The 27,636-nt window shown below is 35.8% G+C and overlaps 4 protein-coding genes across 4 annotated transcripts; 2 read left to right on the forward strand and 2 right to left on the reverse strand.

Annotated features, from left to right (window-relative positions):
• Positions 1 to 4,892: 4,892 nt before the first annotated feature.
• Positions 4,893 to 8,962, forward strand: LOC108993758 (protein KINESIN LIGHT CHAIN-RELATED 1-like). Its single transcript, XM_018968771.2, has 3 exons — positions 4,893 to 5,871; positions 6,935 to 7,843; positions 8,481 to 8,962. Exons 1-3 carry the CDS (start codon positions 5,231 to 5,233, stop codon positions 8,713 to 8,715), a joined length of 1,785 nt encoding a protein of 594 aa, XP_018824316.1. The 5' UTR covers positions 4,893 to 5,230; the 3' UTR covers positions 8,716 to 8,962.
• A 690-nt stretch (positions 8,963 to 9,652) lies between these two features.
• On the forward strand, positions 9,653 to 11,356 carry LOC108993759 (bidirectional sugar transporter SWEET4-like). The gene is made up of 5 exons (XM_035693929.1): positions 9,653 to 9,906; positions 10,012 to 10,048; positions 10,204 to 10,582; positions 10,718 to 10,837; positions 10,943 to 11,356. Exons 1-5 carry the CDS (start codon positions 9,864 to 9,866, stop codon positions 11,150 to 11,152), a joined length of 789 nt encoding a protein of 262 aa, XP_035549822.1. The 5' UTR covers positions 9,653 to 9,863; the 3' UTR covers positions 11,153 to 11,356.
• Positions 11,357 to 11,634: 278 nt separating this feature from the next.
• Positions 11,635 to 16,587, reverse strand: LOC108993757 (protein NLP6-like). Its single transcript, XM_018968770.2, has 5 exons — positions 16,003 to 16,587; positions 14,314 to 14,888; positions 14,070 to 14,117; positions 13,007 to 13,943; positions 11,635 to 12,860 (listed from the first exon to the last, which is right to left on the reverse strand). The coding sequence occupies exons 1-5, from the start codon at positions 16,460 to 16,462 to the stop codon at positions 11,755 to 11,757; spliced, it is 3,126 nt and encodes a 1,041-aa protein (XP_018824315.1). The 5' UTR covers positions 16,463 to 16,587; the 3' UTR covers positions 11,635 to 11,754.
• Positions 16,588 to 22,478: 5,891 nt separating this feature from the next.
• On the reverse strand, positions 22,479 to 26,509 carry LOC108993796 (26S proteasome non-ATPase regulatory subunit 8 homolog A-like). Its single transcript, XM_018968827.2, has 6 exons — positions 26,275 to 26,509; positions 25,522 to 25,600; positions 24,883 to 24,985; positions 24,283 to 24,546; positions 23,887 to 23,998; positions 22,479 to 22,941 (listed from the first exon to the last, which is right to left on the reverse strand). Exons 1-6 carry the CDS (start codon positions 26,377 to 26,379, stop codon positions 22,801 to 22,803), a joined length of 804 nt encoding a protein of 267 aa, XP_018824372.1. The 5' UTR covers positions 26,380 to 26,509; the 3' UTR covers positions 22,479 to 22,800.
• Between the last annotated feature and the right edge of the window lie 1,127 nt (positions 26,510 to 27,636).

The following is a 27,636-nucleotide window of genomic DNA, read 5'->3' on the forward strand; positions in this document are numbered from 1 at the left end:
CACCCAGATGGTTATTTTTGTTGCTTTCAATAATATTATGCTTTGAACAGTTAATCAAATTTTACTAATTTGATAGTATGGGAAATTACTTAGATGACAAGATTTTGTGTTCTCCAAAGTAATCAATTATGTTTCAGCTCATTTCATGTAGAAAGTCATTAGGAACCAATCAATTGATCTCTGCTGTCTATGATGGTTTCCTGCACCTCCGACTACTTGGGCAATGGTGGGATCCTAATCCCATAATTTATTTATTTTTCTATCTCTGCATTTTTTTTTCTTAAAAAATTGAAAATACTGCCAACAGTTTGTAATGTTTTAAATACCTATAGCTATCTGAGATGATATTATTGCTCATTATCAACACTGCTTCATTGTGAGGTTGCCCACGCTAGCATGTAATTCTACCTCATAAATACCCCACCATATCCTGCATGTGTTTTAGAGACTCCAACCTTCTTTGTAGGCCCAGACAGAAATGATACTGCTTGCCCTTTGGATCCAAATATCCTTTTGGATTACAGTCACAAACACACACATGGTTTGTACTTATTATGCTTTTTGTCCATATTTTAGGTGAAGATAAGCTCAGAGCTCATAAAGCAAGCCATACATACAGATAAAAGCAAGTTGATCTCATTATCTTAATGGATGTATGAACGTAATAAAATTCAGCTACAATCAATGAAAGAGATCATCTTTATCCCAAACAAAACCACTGAAGTGACATTTTAAGGGATAAAGCAAATTGAGCATATCCCTTCCATGTTTGAAGTGTACACAATTAAGATATTCTTTCTTTACTTGGGATGATCTCATTGTCTAGAAGCTGATCTCATACAATATTGTTAAAACGTAAACACCTAAAATGAACAGCAGACAACATGATGCAGTTAGTTCTCTGGTGATTTGACTATGGGTTAGTAAGCCTTTCTTTCCACCATGTTTTATCCAACATACCCTATTCAAGAGACAGCCTAACTAGTGAGCTTCAATCCTGATATTCTGCATGCATGTTTATGAGAAACACGTGCCTTCTTTAATTGTTTGATGGTTGAATTTGTATATTTTTCTTAATTAAATGTCCGCCAACAATATAATTATATATATATATATATATATATAAAAGGTGGAAATAGCAAGGGAAGCAAAATTATGATAGAAAGCTCATGGTTGAATTTCAGTAGATAGTGGCAACAAGGTTATTCTGCCACTTACCCGGGTGGTGAATTGGTGCTAAACATCTAGTATTATTCAGGAAGATGCATGATCATCTGCATTTAAGTGATGTAACAGCTCGGACTACGAGTGAGAAAACATGTAATGAAAGGTGGATTAGAAATTGTAAAGTGCCATGGCTCATATCAAATGATTACTTTGCCTATGTACTGTGGGAGAAGCTAAGATTCGTTGAGTTAATTAATGGGCATGTGGACAGAAGAGTGATTAAAAGATGGCTGAATTCTGAGACACGCAAGTAAAAACTTCAAAACCAAAGCAGAATACGAAAGCTCATGAGATCATTGCAAGCATTGACAGCTATTTCCGTCCAAATCAAGAGTTGCTTTCGATGGATTAAAAGTCAATTTTAGGTTCAATATCACAAAAGTTTGTCTGGTTGATTTTGTTTGGTGATCGTAGGAATCTGATCTAAAATCCATACCTCCCCCACCCTCTCAATCGACGACAGCACATCCACTACCATGATTCCTAAGATCAGAACTTTCGTTCTTATCCTCCCCAATATTCTTCATTGACATGTCTCAAGGTCAGCACTTTCTCGTTATGTGTTAATCAAATATGTGAAGATTCAGCTTAAACTAACTATCTCCAATGTATTTTCTTCTGTAGGCAGAGTAAAAAGGTCAGTATGATACATTAGGGAGGGAAACAGATGAGCTGATATTTACAGTATGTATGATTTTAGAATAAATATTTTAGACCCAATAGTGCAACCACCACCATTACAGTGCATCTCAATTCTGTCTACAAACATAGTGAGAGGGGAAAACATTTTAAATGAATTCTTTGAAATCCTAGGCTCAAAACCAGACACTTATATCTGAAAGTAAGGAAAAATTCTTTTTATCAGTCACTATTCACCACTCCACACTTCACACTTTATGAAAAATACCCCCACACCCTATGAAAAAACTATAGATGTGGGGTGTGTGAGTGAATAGTGACTGATGCATAATAAATTCCGAAAACATGTAAACGAAAACTGATAGGAATAGCAACAGACTATGAATATACACATCATTAGTCCTCTTAGTCATAATGAAGACAACCTTATCGTTCCTAATCTTATATCAGATAAACGAATGTGAACTAAAAAAGAACTCTCGGTCTGTTTCTCAAGAACTATGGGCGAGTGCCTTGGTTATTCCTCTGACAGCCTTTATGTCGTATAGAGTGAGTAGGCCTTAGCCATTATGTCTGCCGACAACCTCATGTTGCACAACCATGGGAAGGGAATCTTCATCATTTAGAGTAGTCTTCATCTTTCTCCCCCCCCCTGCTGCACAACACTAATACCATCCACAAGCAATTAGCCAGCTGGAAGTGAGTTAATTAACATGTCTCATATATATAAATATATATATATTCTATAACTAGAATCCACTTCTTTTTTCTTTTTTATTGTTTGCCTTCCATGTTGTTTTCCAATGTGTTTTACACTGTATTTGGGTGATCAAGGTGAGTGCATAACCTATAAATGGAATAGTACCTAACAAGATAAACTAGCCCCATGGAAATTGCAAGGAGATCATTGAAAAAAGACATCAAAGTGCCATTGCTTTTGGTATTTGAATTCCGTAAGTGTGAACAGAATTGTCTGGCGTTCACATTGCTTAATGCTATTGCTTCTGGCAGATTTAAAGGAGAGGCTGAAGTTTTGAAGTAACATATACTTAAGTGCAGTTGACTTTGAGTTGGTGGACACTGGGCGTGTTGCAATTTGCCAACCATTTCCACAAAGCTTTTAGGGAAGTTCATCATGACAGGCTCTTTTGGCTGCATTCTCTCCTACTGAGGATATAACCACACAGATACTTCAGAATCCCCTCTCAAACACTAACTCACATCTCAATCAACAATGGAGAAATCAGCAGTATTGCTTCCTTGGGTCAAGACCTTTATCCTCATTATTCTCCTACACCTGATCTGCTCATCTTCAGGTAAGCCCAAGTTTCAGAGCCTAAAATAATTCCAAATACTAAAGATTTGGGGGTAACATGGATCTTGTTTAATTATTTCTTGTAGTAGTCAGAGTCAATGGCCTCGAGGATGCCATGGAGCTAAGATCAAGCTCTGAGGTAACATGCATATAAGAAACCTTTGCTCTATATGTTATTAACACATGCCTTTTTTTTTTTTTTTGTGTTGTTTCTATCCACTACATGAATGCCATACCTTTTGATTTATGAAGGTGATGATCCAAATGAACAAGGTGAGAAAGCTTATGGGAGTTGAGGCACTGTTGGATTATGAAGATCCATCAGCCAATCCAACACATGACCCCAAGAAAGGAAGCCCTGGTGGTAAAGGAGGCAACAATCCTTGAGTAATTATCCAAGGCTTGCTCGTTTTGCAGCCTTTTAATCTCTTGTGAGAATGATGTTTAATTAATACTGATCAGAGGGAGACTGAGAGTCATGTGATCGAGCAAACTTGATGGGTTTATTAGATATCATCTGTAGTTGTGAACAGAATGAAACTAAAGTTTTCTTGCCGTAAAACATGGCAGCCATAGATCAGTGATTGCTTAGTCTTCTATTTAACCTCATCAACACATTGAAAAAGAATCACAAACCAGAAAACTCTGTCCTCAGAATCTCCGTCTCGAGTTGAGAGACAATGGTTTATGAACATCTTTTGTTGGCACTGGAGAACAACCTCCCGACTAATTTCGTCCAATTATCTCTGCAATGATATAGACAATTTCTTTACAGAACTTTTTACAACTCAATTATCAATGAAGGCCATTTTTGTATATAAAAAAATCCTTAATTTAAAATAAAATCATTAAAAAAAGGATAAAAAAAAAAAAACAATTGCGTCTGTGTCATTTTCTCTCTGAGCATTAGCTGGAAACCCTTATAATAAGCAGGTGAGATATCACCCATAATTGCATGCACGAACCAGACATCACATCAATGCCTTGGATGCCAAAAGAAAAAAGAATGAAGATTATTCTAGTGTGGTCTTTTTTGTTTTTATTAATTATAGGATAATCTCAGCTGGAGACCAGAGACATATTTTTTGTAATATGTATTTATATATTAATATAAATATATATTTCAAGAGAAAGCAAGATTTTAAAATATTTGTAGTATTTAACCACTTTCAAATCTTAACAACTTTTTATTATGTTGGGGATAACTATTTTTAAGAAAATAGGCTCTATAGTTTTAAGATGTATAAATTTCACACACGCGTGCACTTTCTTAAAAAAATAAAAATTTAACATAAATTATATATAAAATTTTTTTATTGGTATGAGATTTATATACTCTATAATTATATATAAAATTATTTCTTTTTAACATAAATTTATTAATTTATTAATGTTCAATGATAATAATTTTGAAAATTCAATATTAAAACAATACCATATATCTTAATCTTAAATTGCTTTTGTCCGTCCATAGGCATAAGTTATAGAGGAAAATTATATGTATTTATAATTTTACTTATAAAATTTATTTTATTAATTTTTTTAAAAAAATTAAATAACTAACATGTAAAATAGTAAATTTTTTTATAATATTTTCTTAAATATGTTTAATATTTTCTTTTAAGTTATGACTGACAATGACCCTTTGCAAAAAAACTATTCCCAGACTCCCAGTTAGCACCAAAAGTATAATTTGTTCGTCATCTTTGTAGTTTTTAATGATTCGTCCCGTAAAAAAGTACAGATCGAATCCCAAAATAACAACGTAGAGACGGACAGAGCTTGAGAGTGCACAGTAACAGTCACGCCACCCCAAACCCAACTCCTGCTCCTCCATCTCCATCTTCGTCTTCATCTTCAAGTCGAATGTACCTTTTGACTTTGATCGAAACCTCTCTCTCGCTTTGCGTTGCGAGCAGAGAGAGACATCTGATCTTCTTCCCTTCCAAAATATATTCTCATCACTGCTCAAGGTAATATGTTCTAATCCTTCCTTTTCCATTCTTTATTACTAGTTACCACGCCCCATCCAACCTCCTCTCATTCACGATGCCGGGCCTAGTCTCCGTTAAGTCCCCGCCGGACTCTACGCCGCTCCGTGTTTCAGTCCCCGATGCCCAAAGATCCGAGCCCGTCAACTCTAAACCTCCCTCCCCGCTCCCTAAGAGACTTCCTTCTCCTTCTTCTTCCCGATCCAAATTCTCTCCCAGGAAGCCCCCGCCAGAGACCCCCACCCTGGATCTCAACCCCAACTCCGACTCTGCACTTGACAACCCGGATCTCGGCCCTTTCCTCCTCAAACTTGCCCGTGACACTATCGCTTCCGGCGAGGGCCCCACCAGGGCTTTGGACTACGCGCTCCGTGCTTCCCAGTCGTTCGAGCGGTGCGCTACGGCCGACGGCGAGCCTAGCCTGGACCTTGCGATGAGCCTTCACGTTTTGGCAGCGATATACTGCAGCCTTGGCCGCTTCGAGGAGGCGGTCCCCGTCCTGGAGAGGGCGATTCGGGTCCCCGACCCTCCGAGAGGTGCGGATCACGCGCTTGCCGCGTTCTCGGGTTACATGCAGCTCGGGGACACGTACTCGATGCTCGGACAGGTCGATAAATCCATCGTCTCCTACGAAGAAGGGCTTAAGATCCAGATCGAGGCCCTGGGGGAGTCGGATCCGAGAGTCGGAGAGACTTGCAGGTGCGTAATATTCGTGTTATCATGTTAGAAACCAGATGACTGATATTATTACTATTATATTTTCGGTTAAACTCTTTTCAAGCCAACTTGCTAATTAGGTGCTACAATAACCGAAATTTAAGATCTTTCTGATCGTAAATGCATCCAATATTAGATAGAAATTTCCATTTAAGCTAATCTTCAGTGGAATTTAGCGGAAAATTTTCTAGAGAAATAGTGAAAACTGGCTTCTTGTCGTTTTCTAATTTTGTAGGCTAATTTCTGCGAATTTTAAATTTCTGATAAATCTTAATTCTCTAGGGAAAAAAACTTTGGGGAGCTATGAATTTTGTTTCGCTAATTGCTACAGGACGGAACGTCAGCTTCCCTAGATTTAGGTCTGGGATTTTACTGTAGTAGATATTTGCTAAGTGAAGAAAATAGCTGTGAAATTAAGGAAGCAGGAGTCATTTAAATATATATATATATATATATTTTTTTTTGTGTCATTGCGAAAGAAACTTCAATCTTCTCCAGCGGCCGTATTCAGGGATCGTTGCAGGTTGCCGAAGATGAATAGTTTGGCCATTAGGCCTTTTCAGATTGTGTTATATCTGATTTCTAACTAACAATTAACCAACTCTCCCATGTGTATGAAGCTTTTAGTCAATGATGGAACAATAAACGAGAACGAGGACTTCAATAGTCTTTAAGATAACTAGGGGGACGACCTAAAGAAGGTTTCCTTTAGAGAATCTGGCCTTCCCGCCTGCTGTTCATGAAATATAACTGCTGGAAGTTCATTCAAAATGAATTTTCTCAAGTGTTTAGAGATGGGTGTAATATAGATGGGACTCTTTTCTTTGATTGGGAGGTTCTTGAGGGATGTAGTGAAGTCTTATGCATTGTGAAACGCATTATGTTATCCCTTCAGAGATTCTGAATGGTAGATTGCTTTCTTAAATTTTGGCTTTCCGTAAGAATATTGCTGTCCCCAATAGTCTTAGATTGGTGGATGGACTCATTATAAGTTATTAGTTGATATTTACTTAAAAAAAGTTATAAGTTGATATTGAAAATGCAGGTACTTATCAGAGGCCCACGTTCAAGCAATGGAGTTTGATAGAGCAGAAGAGTTGTGCAAGAAAACTCTTGAAATTCATCGCGTGCACAGTGAACCAGCATCTCTTGAAGAAGCAACTGATCGTCGGCTGATGGCTCTCATAGTTGAGGCAAAAGGAGACTATGAAACAGCCCTTGAGCACCTTGTCCTTGCCAGCATGGCAATGATTGCAAACGGACAAGACAGTGAGGTTGCTGCTATTGATGTCAGCATTGGCAGCATTTACATGTCTCTCTGTCGCTATGATGAGGCTCTATTTTCCTACCAGAAGGCCCTTACCGTTTTCAAATCATCAAAGGGTGACAACCACCCTTCTGTTGCCTCTGTTTTTGTACATCTTGCTGACCTATATCACAGAACCGGAAAGCTCCGAGACTCCAAATCCTACTGTGAAAATGCCCTGAAGATATATGCAAAGCCTGTGCCTGGAGCTACAGCAGAAGACATTGCTGGCGGGTTGACTGAGATATCTGCCATTTATGAGTCTGTGGATGAGCCTGAGGAGGCTCTGAAGCTTCTGCAGAAGGCAATGAAAATGTTGGAGGATAAACCAGGACAGCAAAGCACAATTGTGGGAATAGAAGCACGAATGGGAGTGATGTTTTACATGGTTGGGAGGTATGAAGAAGCAAGGAACTCTTTTGAGAGTGCTATAGCAAAACTTAGAGCCTGTGGGGAGAGGAAGTCAGCCTTCTTTGGGGTTGTCTTGAACCAAATGGGATTGGCTTCTGTACAGTTGTTCAAGATAGACGAGGCGGCTGAGTTGTTCGAAGAAGCAAGGGGGATTCTGGAACAGGAGTGTGGCCCATTCCATCAAGATACCATTGGAGTATATGGCAATCTTGCGGCAACTTATGATGCCATGGGGAGGTAACAGATCATTTTAATTTATTCTTCCTGTATTTTGGTGTAAGCTTCTTGCTTTGGCTGATAAGCCTGATTCTCTGAGCCAAAAATTCAGTTGACCCTGCCTTTTAGGGGTCATCTCACTGCAACTTAGAAATCTGCAACCCTTGTGAATTGCTAGCCGTAATTAATGTTAATAACATCATCATGGTAAGAATTGTGTCATGCCACCTGTCATTTCACCAAAAGTGGCAGTCCTACATAGCTGGGTGCAACATATATCCAGAAAAAGAAACACAGTTAGTACTTTGAAGTTAATTTATTTTCATGTGGATTGTAGAAATTCCACACTTTCTTCTTATCATTTTAGAGTAGTTGAACCCAGCATATAATTTTTTCTTTTCCATATTTCTCAATTCCACCTATGCACTACATGCTTATAACTTGGGACTGTAACTTTATGATGAATCGGATTTTCTTGATTGCTCCTCTTTTTTGTGAAAAAAAAAAGTTTTCCAATTGTAAACTGACAGTTATGCCCATGGCTCATAACTGAAGACTATCATAATTAACAGTTTGAATGTATTATCGTGATAGTAATCTAGTAATGTTTAAAGCAAGAACGTGAATATTTTTAACATCTTCTAGCAAAATATTGCAGGGTAAATGATGCAATTGAAATTCTGGAGTATGTCCTTAAGCTAAGAGAAGAAAAGCTTGGAATTGCAAATCCCGACTTTGAAGAAGAGAAGAGAAGGCTAGCCGAGCTCCTGAAAGAAGCAGGCAGGACGCGAGACAGAAAAGCGAAATCTCTGGAAAATCTCATCGATCCCAACTCCAAGAAGACGAAGAAAGAAGTGATGAAGAAGTGGCCTAGCTTGGGTTTTCGAATTTGAGAAAAAAACCGATCTTTCTTCCCGATTCCCATGTCTTATTGCTCTCTTACACATGCACATTCTGTAGCATAGAGGATCATGTAAAGGGGTTGAAGTTGTAATTTGGTGAGGTTTTCTGTTTATTGATCTTTGAAATCCCCACTTGTTTTGATATGTTAATTGTTTTGTTCTTTGAGCCTTTTGTCTACCGTAAGGAAATTTGCCCATTTGAGTGAATAAATTTGATAACAATGTTTGCTCCTCATCATTTATGTCTCATCCTTTAATTAAACATCATTGAACACACACACTATTCAAATTCTAACCATGACGATTCACCTGTCCACAATCACGATGACCTCAATCAATAATTGAATCCAACAGCTGATACCACCAGTTCTCTCTGTACTAGAATGCTGGGCAGGAAAACCCATTAGAGATATCAGCAAATGCCTTGTGGTGTTCTGTGTTGCTACAAACATATCTATATTTGCATTAAATCTTCTTTGACTTGTGAATACCTGATGACATATGAGAGTTCCATTCCATGACTTATTCTCAATGCAATAGAGGGGAATTTTGATGACATATGTTCATAAATCTAGAAGGGCAGAACAACTTGTCCAAAAGGGGAGCCAGATAATTCATGGTGCACTAAGTATGAGGTCTGATCCCTCCAAAAAACTCAACTTAAATGATTTGGATAAGTTAGACTTGAATTCAGGGTAAGTGGCATTAGCAGGAATGCCAAATGGCCGTTTCTTTTTGTTTAAATTTTATCTAACAACCACCCGAGGACATCAATAATTCACTCTGATATCTGCAAGGCTCGGGTGGTCATGCGAATCTCGAAGGCAGTGTACATCTAGTTTCTCTCACCCTCAGATTTGGGATGCCATTTTTTCTCAACACCCGCCTTTCATTTAAAGGGACTCCCTTCCATGTGTTGCTTCATGTTGCAGGACCCAATACATGTCATGCAAGTGACCTATCAGTTTTGGGTACCATCCAAAACATATGCTTAATATGAGACAGACCCTCACCGAACAACCATCTATATTAATTCCTATTTGAATTATACATAGATACATACAGCTTGTAACTTTTAACTTGGAAATCCACTTTTCTTTTAGCTTTCTCATTGTTCTTCTTCTTCTTCAGCTCCAGTAATGGTTTCTGCAGATGCTGCTCGAACTGTAGTTGGTATCCTAGGTGGGTTAGTTCTATCTGCTGAAATGAATTTATACTTCATGAGTTCATGTTGTTCAGCTCCATTGATTCAAAACTGATGATGTGAGTTTTCTTTTTTTTTTTCAGGAAACATTATCTCACTCTTCTTGTTCTTATCCCCAGTGTAAGCTTGCTTTCCATGTCTACAAATGGCAATGGTTTTGGCATTCCCAATTTCCCAGTATTTTTCCCTTTATGTAATAGGGATATACAATTCTTTTACGTCAGTTATTATTATTACTATCAGTACCAGTATCAATTATGACTTCAAATTTTCAGGAAAACATTTATTCAAATATGGAAGGAAGGTTCAGTGCAGAACTACTCACCAGCACCATACCTTGCAACCCTGATGAACTGCATGGTCTGGACCTTGTACGGCCTTCCCATGGTGCACAGCCATAGCACACTATTGGTGACCATTAACGGGTCGGGTTCTGCCATTCAGCTCGCATACGTAATCCTCTTCTTGATTTACTCGGACAGGCAAAAGAGGCTGAGAGTTTTTCTGGTGTTGCTACTTGAACTGTTCTTTATCAGCCTTCTCACGGTTTTAGTTCTAACTCGTGTCCATACGCACAAAGACCGATCTATGATTGTCGGTATCATAAGCATTTTCTTCAGCGTCATGATGTATGCTTCTCCATTGGTTGTCATGGTTAGTCTACTCTATATTACCATGCAAATATGGTACTAATTTTGGTATTACTCTTCCTGTCGTTTAATTTTTTTTTTTCCTCCAATCAGAACTGGAGTTTTTTTTTTTTATAATGAATTGATCATTGTGGAACAGAAATTGGTGATTACCACCAGAAGTGTGGAGTTTATGCCATTTTTCCTCTCCTTCACTTCCTTTGCCAATGGTCTTGCCTGGACTGCTTATGCTTTTATCCCTTTCGACCCTTTCATCGCTGTAATTCACATTTCTCTCTCTCTCTCTCTCTCTCATGGCTGTGCAAATGGTGCAGTACAAACAATTTGGTTTATCTTAAAATTTTGGTTGTGGGTTTGGTCTCAGGTACCAAATGCTGTGGGATCAATGTTTGGGCTGGCACAGTTGATTCTCTATGCCACGTTCTACAGATCCACAAAGCTAGTGATCGGAGAAAGAAAACACAAAAGCGAGGTGGATTTGTCAGAGGTGGTGGTGGTGATTGCTGCAGAAGACTCCAGGAAGGTAGGCAGTGCACCTCAGGACGGTGGTGCTTCTGAAACCAATGGTACATGAGAGATTGTCCTATCACCAGTACCATCATCGGATGACTCGACCCCAATTCCAAGATGTTAGCCTAGTCCGATGACATGTCAAATTATGTCCGTTTCTTTTTACCTGTGTTCACAACAGCTTGACACCTGTACCTCCACATGTTACAATATAGAGGCATGTCAGCCAACTTATGACATTGCCCAGTCAGTTAAATCTGTTTTGCAAGTTCCTCTATGGTTTTCCTGTCTTCGTTTTTTTCTTTAAAAAAAAAAAAATGTTTGGTGGCAAAATAACCAAAAAAATAATAATTTCTTGACCCCAATTTTAGATGCTTCGACTTGCATAATAAATTCTACTTCTTCTGCAGAAGCATGCTTATATATACTGAAGAGTTTCATGGCAGTGTGTAGTCTGCTTGGAAGAACTTTTACATACTTTGAGGGAGAGTTCCTGAGTGGCATAGGGTTTATGTCAGTAGATGAGCATCATAAAATAAAAGAATCTCAGTCAGAAGCAAAATTCTTTAATTGACAGAGACTTGAAAACAAGATCTACAACTTACACAGCATCCTGACACTACAAGAATGAGACTCTAAAACTATATAATATCTACAGTCTAATCCTCAATCCCAAGAGCTCTCACAGGAGCTCCCCAAATTGGAGATCGTATCTTGAACCAAAAGCCTGATTATATTGCTGCCAGACGATCTTGGAATATCCATGCACTCCTGCAGGTCTGCATCGCAGGCTATCAATACCCACTCGAGATCATCATCCAGATACTTGATATCAAATGTGCCCACCTCCAGTTTCAACCTCTTTGCCACTTCTTCTTTCAACTCCAAAATACCCGAACTCAAAGAGATCCTAAACCTAATAATATCTTCCTTATATGTTGCCTTTATTGTCACATTCTTCATCTCTTTCCGTGCTGTAACATGTGGGGTTGTAGGAGCAAGAGTAGGCATAGATTGGTTAGGACAAGGAGGGTTAGGCAAACAAAATTCTGGGGCCTGCTCATCCAATACAGCATCTGCTACTGAAGGACACAGATTTCTCAAGTCTTTTGAACTTCCAGCATCCTCAATCAGCATTCCTCCAAATGTTTCTTGAGGTTCTGTCATCAAAATACCATCGGGTAATGAGTATGCAGCAGATATATTCGGTGGACCTGTGGGTGGATATGCCAATTCAGGGGAGTCCCCCCCAGCTTTAACACATTGATCATTGATGGAAGAAACATATAGATGTTTTGCCAGTGCTGTGCTTTCAACTGGGGGGCCACCTTGGCATGAACCATGTGAAGTAGGGGTCCCGGCACTTTCTTCACATGAGCCACTCCTTGCTTTGGACCCGTTTGAGCCTTTACCAACCTCTGGTGGAGACCTACTATGATCATGAACAAGTTTCTCCGGACTAAAGGTTCTTCCTCCTTGCAAGAGATCTTCCATGCCATCCTGTTCATCGCTTTTGAGTGTTATTCTGGTGGGTGACTCGTTCTTTTCGTGAGGTTCAGAGTGCTTAAAGCATGGTGAGGTTTGTTGATTGGATCTGATGGGAAGTGGACTGGGGTTGAGTGAATTTAAACTAAATGTTCCTTCAGCACCTTGAACAGATTCAATTACACGCTTTAGCTTAGTGAGGGAACGGTTGACCTTGTTGATCTTGCGAGACGGCCATCGGGAGATTCCATGCTGCCTACAGATGCGCTTCATTGTAGTAGGGCAAACTGTAAAGCAAGAGTATTCATAACAATTAACACATTTTAGTTGCTCTTGTAAATAAACAATCCATTTTTTTAAGTAAAACAAATTCAGCGCCACCAAATCGAGAAAGATAAAATGCAAGTAACTATTTGCTAGAACATAAGCATACCACCAAGGCTCTTTGCAGCATCCTTAAGACTGCCAGCAAAATATTGTTGGAGAACTTCAAGGCTAATTGATTTCTCAGTTTTGCCACGTTTTCTCTGTGATTTATTTTTCATCTCCTTAATATCTAAAGAAGAAAAATTATTGATGCTTCCACCACCATTCTTAACATCAGTGCCCTTATCATTTATGTCATCCAAGTGCACCATTAATTGCTGTTTGGGTGAATCCTGCACCATATCTCCCATATCCAGCAAGCCATCAGGCCTAGGCGTTGATTTTGTAGATAGCGGGATTCGTATTGATTCAATTCTTGAATCAACTCCATCCTCAGAAACTTGAACGATCTCGACAGATACTTCCTCTTCAAGTTCAATATCTGAAGCAACCTTAAGACTCTGGAAATGCTGCTTCATGGTTGCCAACAAGGAGCCCAATAATATCTGTTGTTCATAGAAGTCTGTAATGCCAGGGGGCAGAAAAAATTCTAGAATGTAATCATCATCTCCAGTATGAGTGCTACGTAAGCATATTGCAAAACAGCCGGCCAACCCAAACATGCGTGCATAGTGGACTAAGGGGTAATTAGTTTTGCAGAAGAGAGTAATGTTTCCACAGAAACATGAGCTACGGGACAAAAATGCTCTCCCCGCAACTCCCTGACCCTTTTTCAAGTGATGCTGAACACAGGCCTCCCGGAAACGCCACATTTGAGAATCTACCACATAGAGTGCCACATCAGGGGTGGACATGCATATTTGTGCCATGCAACTACCATCAAAGCTAGTACAGCTCTTCTTCAGACCACCACCATAGGCCAGGATATTACGATGCATGCATGGAACCCAAGTCTGGGCCAAAGGTAATTTATGAGTTTCACACACCACAGTCAATATCCCCAAAATTTCAGCCAATGCATTCTGACGACCTTCATTGCAGATCTGGTTTAAAGCATTGCCGAGTGTATATCCGCATTAGAAAAAGGACAAGACAATGAAAGAAACCGGGTTTTATCTTCCTGATTTCTATAAGTTTCAGATTTGACATGCATGTTTGTTGCATCTCACCTGTGTGTTTGGATGATCCAAGATCTGGGAACTTTTCAGATTTACTGCCTGCAGAAGAACTGAAATTATGTGAAAGAGAAACCCTGAAATGTTGAAGTATGCAATATTTTCCAAGGTTAACAATCTCTAGGCAACAACCTTTTTCCTTGAAAGACACATGAAGTGTGGAATCATCATCTGGCAGTCGCCTAATAAGATCACAGCAAAAAATTTGACATACACCGCAAGGGGAAAAGAGACCAACCTCGAGTGCTTTGCAGACTTTATCAACTTCAGGTGCATAGTTGATCTTTGCTGAAGTCAAGATGAGCTCAAGTACACCAACGCAGGACTCGCCAGAAGGCTCAAATACAGGCAATGCCAAGCTTCCCCGAACATTAAAATTCTGGGCATGATTACGACGTGGATATTCCAGCATGGAGTAATACTGCACATTTGGAGTCCATTCTGGTACCCTTTGGCAGAAAACACGGCCAGGAAGCCCAAGGAGTCCATTGTTATCCTCATCCACAGGAAAAACATACGTCTGAGAGACCATCCTATACTGATTAAGTCCATTGCTATGTGGATCAAGAACAAAAGGCTGCCCTGACGTTGTGAGCACATACCGACTCCCATTCTTTACGGGTACCCAAACCTGCGCTAGAACATTTTGTTCAGTCAAATCTTTGAAGTACCGAAGTGCTAGTGTCATTCTCTCCTTGATTACAAAACACCCGTCTGGATTTTCTTGGGGTGTCAGTCCCATAAGTGGAAATGGGAGTCTACTGTCGTCGAAATTATTCACCACTGGCCTTTCAGCTACTGGAATGGTAGTGCCTGCATATAGTGAAACTTCAAGGTCGGAACCCAACTGAGTGAACCTTTGAGTGAAGCCAAAATATATCATTTTTTGTTATTGGATGACAAAGACCGATTCAGTCAGATATAATCCAAACTATCGCAGATGGTGACAAAGTCTCAAATGAAAAGGCACCAATAACAAAACTTCAATTCCTACATTTGCTTTCTTTACATGTGTGTGTATTTAGCTAATTGATCGGATTTTTAGATTATAGTTTTTATTTCCTTATGATTTCAAGGGCTTTTTATGGTAAAACATATGTCCTAGAAAGATACTCTATAGAATATGGGACTTGCAACATGCTTCTTGATCTAGGTTTGCATGCCAAGAGCTGTAATTAAGGTAGGGTACTAGTGCAACATGTTCTTGATTTCCTTTTCTTTTCTTTTCTTTTTTGGTTCCTCAACATGTTCTTGGTTTCAATGATAGTACATGATTTTTTGTATGATGTCGTAGAGTTTATTTTTAAGCATTTTTATTTAATTTTAAAATTTGATCATTTACTAATTTTTTAAACGTTTATGTGATTTTTGGATTTTTAGGCTTTTGTTCCCTTAAGGCTTCTATTCCGGTCTTCCTTCTTGTTAGCAATTACAATAAATTAAAGTCCTTGTTTGTGATTTAAATCTTCTAGCTTACGATTAGCGAGAACGAGATATAGCCCAACTGTACTTTCCTAGAAGATATTGTTCTGTGTTAATTCCTAAGAGAATGATCAACTCAGCTAGATAAATGAATCTGGCAATGAGAAAATAATTCCTTGAGTTTGATCTTGGTTTTTCTTTTTATTTGGAATTTTCGTGTTTCATTTTCTTCGCCTTCTCCCCCACCTTCTCAGCAACCAAACGAAGCTTAAAGTACCAGAAAAGAAAAGGCACCAACCAATGACGAAACTTCTCCACTTCCAATCTCAGCTGAAAATCCGAAATCGAAGAAAGGAAGCAATATCGGCATCACAATCGATTCTAATTAACACCCCCAAAACCGCAAAAAGAAAGATGTAATCTTTTTACCGCAACATTTCCGATCCAAACAAAGCAAAAACTAGTGTAATCCAATCCAATAAAGATACAAAAAAGCCAAACTCACCGGGGAACAAGGCAGAGCAGACCGGGGGAGCTGAGGTGGCATGCGATGCGTCGTCGTTTCCGTCAAGGAAAGCCCATAGAGGAGAGAAGGCCTGGTCAGAGCAGGAGAGGTAAAGCGGTGACATGGGGTACTGGTTATTGTTCTTATCATCGTCGTTGTGATCGGAGACAGAGGAGACCTGATCCAACGGCCAGGAACCATCGAGATCATCGAAGTCCATGATCAACGCCTCCACCACTCTCTCTTCTTCCGCCGCCGCCTCCTCCTCCTCCTCCTCTTGTTCTTCTTCTTCCTCCTCCTCCTCCACTACCTGTGGTCCCGTTGACTTGGGAGGTAAGCCGCAGGAGTTCAGTTCCTCCGGTCCGCACATTTTACTCGCAGTTTCTATTTCCGGGATTTGGTTTGTCGGAGACAGAGAGATAATCCGAATCGGACGGTATGGTTCCACTTCCAGTTCCATTGCCTTACGTACCTAAAATGGAACCCAACAGACAGCTTGTTCTAGTTGGTTGAGTCAGATAAAAATAGCGGCGGGAGGGGTTCTATCCAATGTTGACCTCCTTCCTTCCTTCCTACGTCCCCAAAGTATGAGAAATAAATTTTAAGTTCATTTTCAAGAAATTGACTTTGGGTTCTTAAATTGTTCTTAGAGATATTACCAATTTTAAGTATCATGTGGACTGTCGTGTCAATCTAGTAACTGTATAAATGATCTAAATGTAATCTAAACTATTTTACTAATTGACAAGCTTTACGAATCTAGCAAAACGACACATCAATTTATAAAAGAAATATGAAATTTGGAATTATATCATATTGGAATTCCAAAATCTACAAGGTAGTGGGTAATTCATGATGTCCATTATAGCTAATGTGATCTTACTTTACACTAATCAATATTTTCTGATTCACCTCTCCAACTTGCATTTTGAACTGTTGAACCACTGTTTGAGTGATTCTGTCCTACATTAGGAACAAAAATAATGTAAAAGAACAAAATGTTTGCTGGACACTGTAGTTCTTTTGGGAAAAAAATTTAGTAATATTAGATATAATTTTAGGTGTCGTTTGGATTCGAAGATGAGTTGAGATAAATTATGAATAATAGTGAGATGAATTATGAATAGTAATAAGATTTATGAGTTAAAGTTACTGAATAATAGTGAATCGTAATGAGATGAGTTGAAATGTGCTGTAAATACAAACAAGTCCAGCATACATAAGTTTTACATTTTTTTTTTTTAGTGACGTCGCTATTAAAAAGTAGGTTTTTAAAAAAAAAACTATATTCATCATTTTTACACAACACTTCACACATGACTTTTTTATTTTTTTTCTTATCAAATATGTATTGTATGGATGATCATGAGTAGAATAATTCATTTAGTTTAACAAGAATAAAGTAAAATAAATATATAAATAAATATGGTGTGTGGTGTAAGAATGATAAATAGAATTTTTTTTTTATTATTTTATGTAGGATTTATATTTGCCCTTTTCTTCAAAAGTAATGCGCTGAATTAACAATTGTTGTGTCAAAAAATCCCATTTTACAATGAGAAAATTGTATATCTTTTTTAACAATCGCCTCAAAATTATTATTATTATTATTATTATTATTAATAATGTAGAGATATAAGTGTTTGCTTAATAATGGATTGTAATCATCAGGATTTTAGCGTTATTATATTTTGGTGGGGCATAATAACAAGTTGGACGTAAACCAGCTACTATTTTATTTTATTTTTTAAAATAATGCCAGTGGAAGAAGTTTATCATTTTGCTTGCATTTCTGCCTTTAACTTGAATATTCAAAGTGGTGCTATCTTTATGATCTTTGAAAGGATTAGCAACGCAAATAAATAATGATTAATGTTAAATACAGTTTTAAAATATATAAGTGTTTTGTATTTAAAAAAAAAATTATAATTTTTTAATGTGAATCTAAAGATTTTATTCATTTCTTTCAAGATATGGTCCGAGATGTTAATGTTGAAAAAAAAAATATTTGGATAATATCGACATGGTTAGGTCATTCATGATAACGACAGATTAATTTAATTTGTTCAAGAGATATATAAAAAAAAAATTTGAATTAATTTATCATTTTTAATATATAAGTTAATGTGTCACCAACAAATCTGCATTTTATTTTATTTTATTTGGTTGAATTAGTTATATATTGCTCGAATATTTATGGGCAGTGACACGATGGATGAGGTGGTGGTGTTAAATTTGCCACTTGGAAATTCCTAAACCAATCGTCACACCCATGCAATAGGCCAAAATTGCCACATCAGTATCTGGATATAGACATACATGTAAACGCCTAATTTTCCTAAGGTTATCATTTTTACTGTTTATGTATTTATTATGAATGATATTTTCAATTCATTCTCTACCTTTTTTTACTTTTTAAAAATATTAAAATAAATAATAATAATAATTTTATACTAGCCGACATGCCAGCTGTCAAAACTGGCGGCACGCTAGCAGGAGGACCCATAGGCTAAATAAATATCTTCACCTTAGGACCCACAGGCAAAATAAATATCTTCAACTTAATTTTTGTTTATTATTATTATTTTGTAATCACGTGAAAGTTTGAAGAAATACAACAGATTGATGATCCTCATGTTCTATAACCGTCAGATAGAACTAGCACTCAAAATTTATTCTTTAATTCACTATAATTTATAATAAGGAAATTGGGATTTGAGGACTCTTTAGGTCTTTGTTTTTACAAATTATTTTATTTCATTTTATCTAATTATTATAATTTTTTTAAACTCTCATAAAAAATATAATAAACAATTTAAATTTTTTAAATTTTAAAATAAAAATTATATTAAAAAATTATATTCTAATAATATTTTATTTCATTTTTAACTTTCACCTCATCTGTATAAAGCCTAAAATTATTGGACATGAAATTGGGACTTAGGACTCTAATATCATACCCACATAAAGCTATTGTTAGATGGGAGAGGATTAATATATAACATGTAGATGCTCACTTCTACTAGATAAATTAAGCACGTGTGATCGAGAAATGATATGTACAGTTTTAAAGTATGTAAATTTCATATATACATACTCTTTAAAAAGATTAGATAAATTTGAGACTCGTTAAAATAATCTACTTTATTATGAGAAATGATATTTACAGTCGTGAGTGTGTAAGTACCGTGCAGTCGTTTTGAAAAAAAAAAAAATATGGGACCTATATGAAAATAAATTAATTTTTTAATAGTAGATCTTATTATTTTTCAAAATGACTACACGGTACTTACGTACTCTACGACTGTATGTAGTATTACTCATTTTTTATATTAGGACTCACTTATTTTTAAAGAGAGTTTAGTATTCTACATCATAAGATAATGAGAAATGCTTTATCTATAAATAGATTTGATGTAAATTCATAAACTGACGTAACTTGATTTAGTACGTTATAGTATAAAATTATTTTTATTATAAAGTAAATCTAAAGTATTATATGAAATTATGTCAGTTTGTGATTTTACTTTTGTGAAATTTCTTTGTAACTAATGGGATTTGTGTAATACTATTCTTAAATGAGTAATACTATATATAATTTTAAGATATACAAATTTTACGCACTCATTTTTTAAAAAAAAATTAAAATCTACTGTTAAAACTATAATTTTTTTTATATATATCTCAGATTTATTAACATTTTAAAAAAATATGTAAAACTTATACATCCTATCACTGCAGTCTGCAAATATAATTTCTCGTTTTAAATATATATAGTAGCCAACTTCAGACTATCATTCACACATTTTTCATTCCGATCGCTTAGAGAATTTTTGTTCTAGCTCTCTTGTCGCAAGCTGTAAACCTTTCCAACTAAGCAACTTTAACTACTTGGTGCCAAAACTTTAGAGATAAATAATGATGGAATATACTTTAATCATAAAAGAATTATATAAAAATAATCGTATAAATTGACATGATTTGATATGATTCATTAAATTATAAAATTATTTTTATTATTTATATATAATTTTTGAATGGTATTAAATTTAATAAATGTTGTAGGTGCAATTAGGACGGTAAGATTTTCGGTTGCAAAATCGATCGGACCTAGACCAAAATCGACTGAACTATATATATTTAAAATATTATATATGTAAATATATTATTTTATATAATAATTATATAATTTTTATCTATTTTATTATCATTGACCATATAAAATGTTAAATAATATATGCTATCATTTAATAATATATCATAATCCTCATTAAAAATTAACTTAATTTTAATTTAAATAATTTTTTTATTAATTTATCTTCAAAAAATAAAGATTAATTTATTTATTTTCTATTGGATCAGACTGAATTCACCCCTATACGCAACTTTAATTTGAAAAATTTATTTATTTTCTAATGTATTTATCTCTTTCACGTGAATCTTCAATTTCGAATAAAAATGTAAAGAAATTTTAGTCCTTCTTGTCTTTGATTACCTATTATATTTAATTATAATATATAAAAATATTAAAGAAATACTCCACAATGTAAAGAAATATAAAGAATGTAAAGAAATATAGTCTTTATTGTTCTTGTCTTTGTGGACATGTGCTCTTTTTCTATTCTATTATATTTAATATACTAAAATCCCTTTTTGTTTTCCCTTTCTTTCTTTTATTAATTCACCATAATAGCAACTCCACAATGCAAGTGGCCTTGTGCCCATAATAGTAAAAGTTATTCTCTCTATCTGGTAATGCTTCCCACTGTTTTAAGATATTCTTGGGTAGACAATGCTAGACTGCATACCAAATGTGCACTTTAAATATACACATTAGTGTAAATGAGGGTTTTTTTTTTAAAGTATTTTTAAATATCCTTAATCATTAAAAAAATAAAATATAAATATAAATTCATTAATAATAACTTCTATAACCATTAAGAAAAAATAAAAAATATATGAATAAGTATATTTGATGAACATAATTAAAAGTTATGCTATCATTTTCCTTCTTGGACATCATATGTCGTACATAATTGAGTAGGGTGGTAATAATTTTTTCAATTTATTGTTTAAAGTCAGAATCTATTTTTATTTGTTATATTGTTAAGCAATTGAAAACTTAATTTTCTTTCCTTCTTATAACCAGAGTATCAGATATTAGAATATAATTTAAATAATTCAATTTATTAATATAAAATTTTAAAATATACAATAATATGACTTCATGTGATCTATTTGATTTATTTTAGGATAAAAATAATTTTACGTTTTACAATTTTGTGATTTTACTTTTTATTTCTCTATATAAAAAAAAAAATTAAAGATCTTGGACGATAAGAAGTCTGACGAATCTTTTTAAAAAAAGAGAAGAAAAAAAAAAAAAAAGACAATAATAAATAACCTATAGGTAGGCACTTGATAAACAGAGGACCCAATGATATTTGATGCCAATTAACCACGTCAACAGAAGTTTTTTTTAATCGAAATCTTCAAAACAACGTTAAGAAATTGGGGAAATCTTCTAGGAAGCAATCTTCCAAAAAATGATATTGTAGGCCGAGAATGAACAAGACAAAGTTAAATGTGTAGAAAAAGAGGTCGTGTTGGTCATAAATCACTTGGAAAGCCACACGGTTTGTAATATGTATATATTATTTCATAGGATCTCTTTAGTCTTTGCCATGAAAACACATGGGTTTTTTCAGCCATATCCAGAGACTTGGCATCAGGAAATCAATGCTGCAGCCAGTAGCCTAGCATGCATGCTTTTAACAACTAATACTAGAAAATTACTTTATCTACAACATTGTTCCTGAGAACAAAGAAGCAACCTTATAAAGTTGCAGATGATATGTAGCAGAAGATTAATAATGTATTTTTGTTGTTAATTGTTCGATTACAGAGTCAAAGCTAGCAATAAGTCTCGTTTATTTTCGCAGATGAGATAAGATGAATTAAGATTAAAGTTAAAAATTGAATAAAATATTATTAGAATATATTTTTTTAATATTATTTTTATTTTGAGATTTAAAAAAGTTAAATTATTTATTTTATTATGTATAAAAATTTAGAAAAATTATAATGATATCATGAAGCTTCCGCTTTTGTTAAAAAAAAAAATAATAATAATAACAAATAGACTTTTTTGTTGAGTCAATCGTTCTAATAGGGTGCTCGGCATATTGTCACACAAAGTGTTCATTTGCAACACCGTTTTGTAATTATCTTTGACTGGTACAGAGAAACCCACGGCAAACTCAATATATCTCCACTGCAGAGACGACGTTGAGATCAAATTTCAGGTTAAGACATGGAATAGAGGGACAACAGTCACAGTTTAGGTAGAAAGACATTGATTTTTGCAAGTGCAAGTTTCATTTTATGAAGTCACTGTTTATGTAGAAAGATAGGGAATATATTATATAGGGACAGCAAAACCACTCCTTGCATAGATATAATGTTAAAAAGTTATAGGCGCTAAAATTTTTCAGGTTATGAATTAAATTCTAACATATAAATAATTCATAACCTCCTACGCGGCATCTTATTCACTAAAATTGCAAATTCAGAAAATAGTACTCCCTTGAGGAAAAGAAAATGTGTCTAAAGCTGAGCAATGATGAATGCGAATGGCAAGAAACATGGTGAAAATATGTCCCACTTACTAAAGAGAACAATTTTTAAAGCTTAGAACTGAATTGGGAAGGAGAAATTCTCAAATAACAGAATCAGCATCAGTTGTCGGGATATTGGAATCCAAAGCAGACGATCAACCGTTGCCAGTTTAAATCTCTTTTACACAATACGCTCCAACTCTCTCGCATAACTGAGTGTCTGGTTGATCAATTGCAGAGAAGGTATTTCCTTGCACGGTGCAGATTCTTTTGCCTTCTGGAAAAATACAGAACTATTCTTCATCTCCCACTCAGGATGATCCTGCATTCAAGCAAAGGATTCAAAAGGAATATAGTGAAATGAAATAATTACATTTAATTGCTGGTGGGAAGAGTGCCTTGTGGAGCGTGATTGTGCACAGGTGTCTATATTATATATATATATATATATATATATAAGGTAGTACTACCTGGCATACCAAAATGGGCTGAATAGCGTACCGAACACTTTCTAATTTTTTTCTCTTTTTCATCATTTGTTCAATTCAAACGGTTAATAAATAAAAATTCGGTACACTATTTGGTATGCTAACTAGACATTTCCAGACACACGCACACATATAAAGCAACTTGTTTAGGGGCATTGAGCCCCAGCCGTGGGGAAGCAAATCCCAGATCAGAACCCCTACGGTCTTGATGGTATGGAGGGGAGTTCCATGAACCTACATAATTGAACATCCGAAGGCCCTTTTATAATTAACCTAAATCTAGAAAACTATATATAAGAAACATTTGAGTCATACGCTATTTCGGTGTAACGTCCCAATAGAAAGCCCTAACCACATGGCCTATACTCCAAAAAGACCAGTCAATAATACAACTAGAGCCCCATTGGAACATTATAAATAGTAATAACTTCTCATTCCCAAGCAATGTAAAATCTCATACACCATCTACTCTTATCCTTATCATATAGGGTATCACATTCAGATATCACATATCTAAGGCCAATGACTTGGGCTAGGGCCTCACTCATCCCAAACCACTGATAGCTCCAAACACTCCACTTTGAGGTGCAGCATTCCCACCTTTAAACAAAGGACTTGTGGCGAGATTTTGGACATGGTATTCCAACCGAAAGTGAAAGGTGTTCACCACAAACCAGATAATTGTAGGAACAAGAGATCAAGTATATTCCTTCCAGATTGGTCGGTAATTTGAATCATTGAGGAAAAAAAAAAAATCAACACATAACAAGATTGAGCACCTCGTTGATGTATTCCAACAGTTCTCGGTCAGAAGAGAACAGCAGCATTTGCCGTGCATCATTAATTGAAAGATAATCATATGCCTTCTCACTACATCCAGCTATTTCATCTCTGAAAGTGACAGAAAAGATATAAATTTAAATATATTTTAGAGAGTAAATACAAACCTACAAATTAGAAACTATTTTGAATAAAAGCCTAAGGACTTCCACCAATCACATCTTCCCAGGAGTCCAAAGATTGATTTTCAAGTAATAGTTTACAGATACGAAGTTATGTTGCCAAATTCAAAATGAGCTCTTAACTTGCTTGTTTGCAGTTTCTTTGTCTCTAACTGCTTTCAATTCATCTAAGACATTGTAAGCATTACTAAAGATTGGAATTGACTAAATTACCTGACTGTCTTTGCCAGAAGATCCATGAAGTAGACATAAGTCTCGTGTGGCACCTTCTGCCGAGCACTCAACACACGGTTGTAAGCCCCTTCCATGAAGGATTGCTCCAACTCCACTGCATGCTTGATGCAAGGATTCTCCAAAGCAGTTGATGAAAGAAGTTCCAGTTCAGTGTGGAATTCAGCAATTCTATTTTGCACAAGGAGTCTCAATAAGTTGAGACCTAAGATTGGATACTCCTGAGGCGATGGTGGTAGGACATTGCTGCTCCAAAGGAAAAATAATTAATAAATGAAACAACAAAAGTATTGTTCATATCATTGTCGTGTTGATCAGAGACGTAATCTTTTCCAATTCATAATGGTATTTGTTTCATTATGGGTTATGGGTATCTATCTATGAAACATGTTTGTTGCTTTGCCATTGTGCATGTGATGATATGAGTGGTTGCAGACAGAGATCCCTATTATATTAAATAGAACATTTCAATTTGGCATATATGCTTTTTCTTATTTCATTATTTTGTCTTGGCTCCACACTCATAATGTGGATATATATTGAAACTAAAGCATGGATGAATTGAAGAAAATATATACTTACCCAACATCTGTGTAATAAGGCTTCAACTGAAAGAAATCCCTCTCAAATGCATCTTGATCCTCGATCTTCACACTGAGAATAACAGCTTGCTCATATATATCCCCTGAAAGTCCTCATATATAATAAATCATGAGAAAATAATTCAGAAACAAAAAATTGATAACATCTACACCAACTTCAAATGATCTCTAATATACCTAATTATGTGGTTTAATAAATTTTCTTATAAAAAAAAAATCTCTAATATAATGGACTCATCAGACGCAAGATAATGAAAAGCTTTTTTTTTTAAATAATACAACTTTTCAATAACATTGTTTCTTGACTTAGTAGTAAGACTTTGGACCATATGCTCAATTTCAATCATTTGCACTAATGTATAGCTCTTGTTCAGTACATTATGTACTCCACATTTCCAAACACACTTGAGGTTCTAAAATCCACATATCATAATTAAGAGCTTGAATAAGTATTTGTGTAGAAAATGAACGCCAAAAGATTGAACTGCAGACCAATTCATGATTGCAAGGAAATGCTCATCAACAAGACTCCTATGACTGAAACCACTGCAATACCATTGGAAAGAGAAAAAAAGGAAAAGAACACATAGCATTAAGTGATATGACGAAAGAATTTTACTTGCTAAGCTTAGTTCATGGATTGCATTAGGCGTTCCTTCAAACAGAGGTGGGAGGCTTCTGAATTGTGTCAGCAAGACCTGATAAATGGAAACAAAAAAAAAAAATCCATCGGAAAAAGGCTTCAGTTCAAGTGTGTGTATCATAAACCACACCAACTTTAGCATGCTCTCTCTCATCATAAATCAGATCCAACAGGCTTCCAAAAGCTCAAAACTAAGCCCTAGTGGTACTCCCATCTAACACTCTAGCAATGATCCAAAGAAATCTGATCGAAATTACTCAATGCCTCTACTCTAGCAACCATAAACTGAAACAAAAATATGCTAGCCAAATCAACAATACGTTAGGTTAAGTCCCAAATCCAGGATTCACTAAACCATAGATAAAACTGTAGACAACCGTGACAAGATTTGGGTAATACTAAAAAAAAGCACATAGAGCTCGAGCTACAACTATTATCCCACGTCATTCAATCAAACCAAACACAGCGACTAATTCATGCAATACCAAACTAAAAATTAGCCAAAATATTTTCTTTCCCAAGCCCAAATCAAAACCCTAATTATAGACCAAAATTCGAAAATTCGCTATAAAAATTCGGATCCAGGATGAGAAAACCCACTATAACCCTTACTATCCCCAGCTACTCGCAAACTATGGCTTACAACCGAATAAAAAAAGAGGAAAAAACGGCAGGAGATTATGGGACTCATGAGAGTATTCGGAACTAGGGCTTTTCGGGATGGTGTACCTTGAGTTGGGAGAGGAGTCTGCTGCAGGTATCGAAGTCCTGTCTGACGAACGCGGCTTTGAAGCGCTCGAAGAACTGTGAGACCTCTGTGAGCTTCGGATCCATCTCCTTTGTCTTCTCTGCAGTCAATGTGCGTAAAATCGATCACTTTCTTCGGCCTTCGCTCTTGCTTATTGCTGAAGAAGAAGTCGGAACAGAATTTCGCCTTTAAGGGGTTTTTTCCAATTTTATTTTTTGGAAAAAAAACACACACACACACACTCACACATTGGGCCCGGGTCGTGTATTCAGATCCAACTTGTAAAGGTAGGAACGGTGGAACGGGATTGAATACTAAGGGCCCAGGACTTTGTAATGGGCCAAGTGATAGGCCTTGTCCACATAAGGCATCTCAAAAGTATGTGAATGTCATTAAAGTCGCTAGGCATGGTTTATCTTCATCTTTCAAGTGTTGTAATATTTGTATTCCTCCATTACAAACTATTTTCAAATCTTCCCAATGAATTAGCAATTCAAACAATCTTTGACAAGGCATTTTTTAGGACAATGTTGTAGTCTATTGACTATGAAAATATAGGTTTGAAGCCGTTTTGCTAGTTTCACTTTTTTTTTCCTTTAATTTGTATTTTTTTAGTTGGTTAATTAGCACTTTGATCATCCAAAATTTTTGATTGATGGTCGGGATTCTTAACTCCCAATGTTTATATCTTGCAATGTTTACATAAAAATATTATCATGCTTGAAAAAAGAGGATCCTTCGAATTTTTAATCCATATCTTTGGCTTTCCTTTTTGGGTTTTCTTGTTTTGATGAGTCATCATTCATCGAAAAACATTGATCTATTTATAAGTTTATTTATTGGCACATCAAACATATTATTGATCACATAAAAGCTTACCACATGCATAAAATAATATTGATAGTTAATTATCAGGCAGTGTTCTTTGAATCTTCTTATTTTGTGAAAAATTATCATCCATCTCGACAAGTGTTAGACCAAGTCATCTTGGACATTCCAAACTTATAGCTGATATTCCTGGACATTTCAAAATGATAGCTGCAACCCAACCTCCTCCAAAACCAGTGTGATCAGTATTTCCTTGATTTTCTCTTTCACTTGTATCATGCTAAATAGTCTTATTTCCATTATGTACGCTTCCATATTTACTCTTGTAAAGTTGTAATCTCTATTGATGTTGTACTATTTAAATCAAATGAAGTAGACGGAGAAGGTAAGTTGGCCTCTCAATTCTTACCATTCTCCATTCAATTTGTAATTTATTACATGGTATCAGCCATTTAAGTCTCACGCCCAACAAACACGATCCTACAACCCAGCTTCCGCACCACAACAACCAAACA

Source organism: Juglans regia, chromosome 9 (assembly GCF_001411555.2).
Source record: "Juglans regia cultivar Chandler chromosome 9, Walnut 2.0, whole genome shotgun sequence".
NCBI classification, from domain to species: Eukaryota; Viridiplantae; Streptophyta; class Magnoliopsida; order Fagales; family Juglandaceae; genus Juglans; species Juglans regia.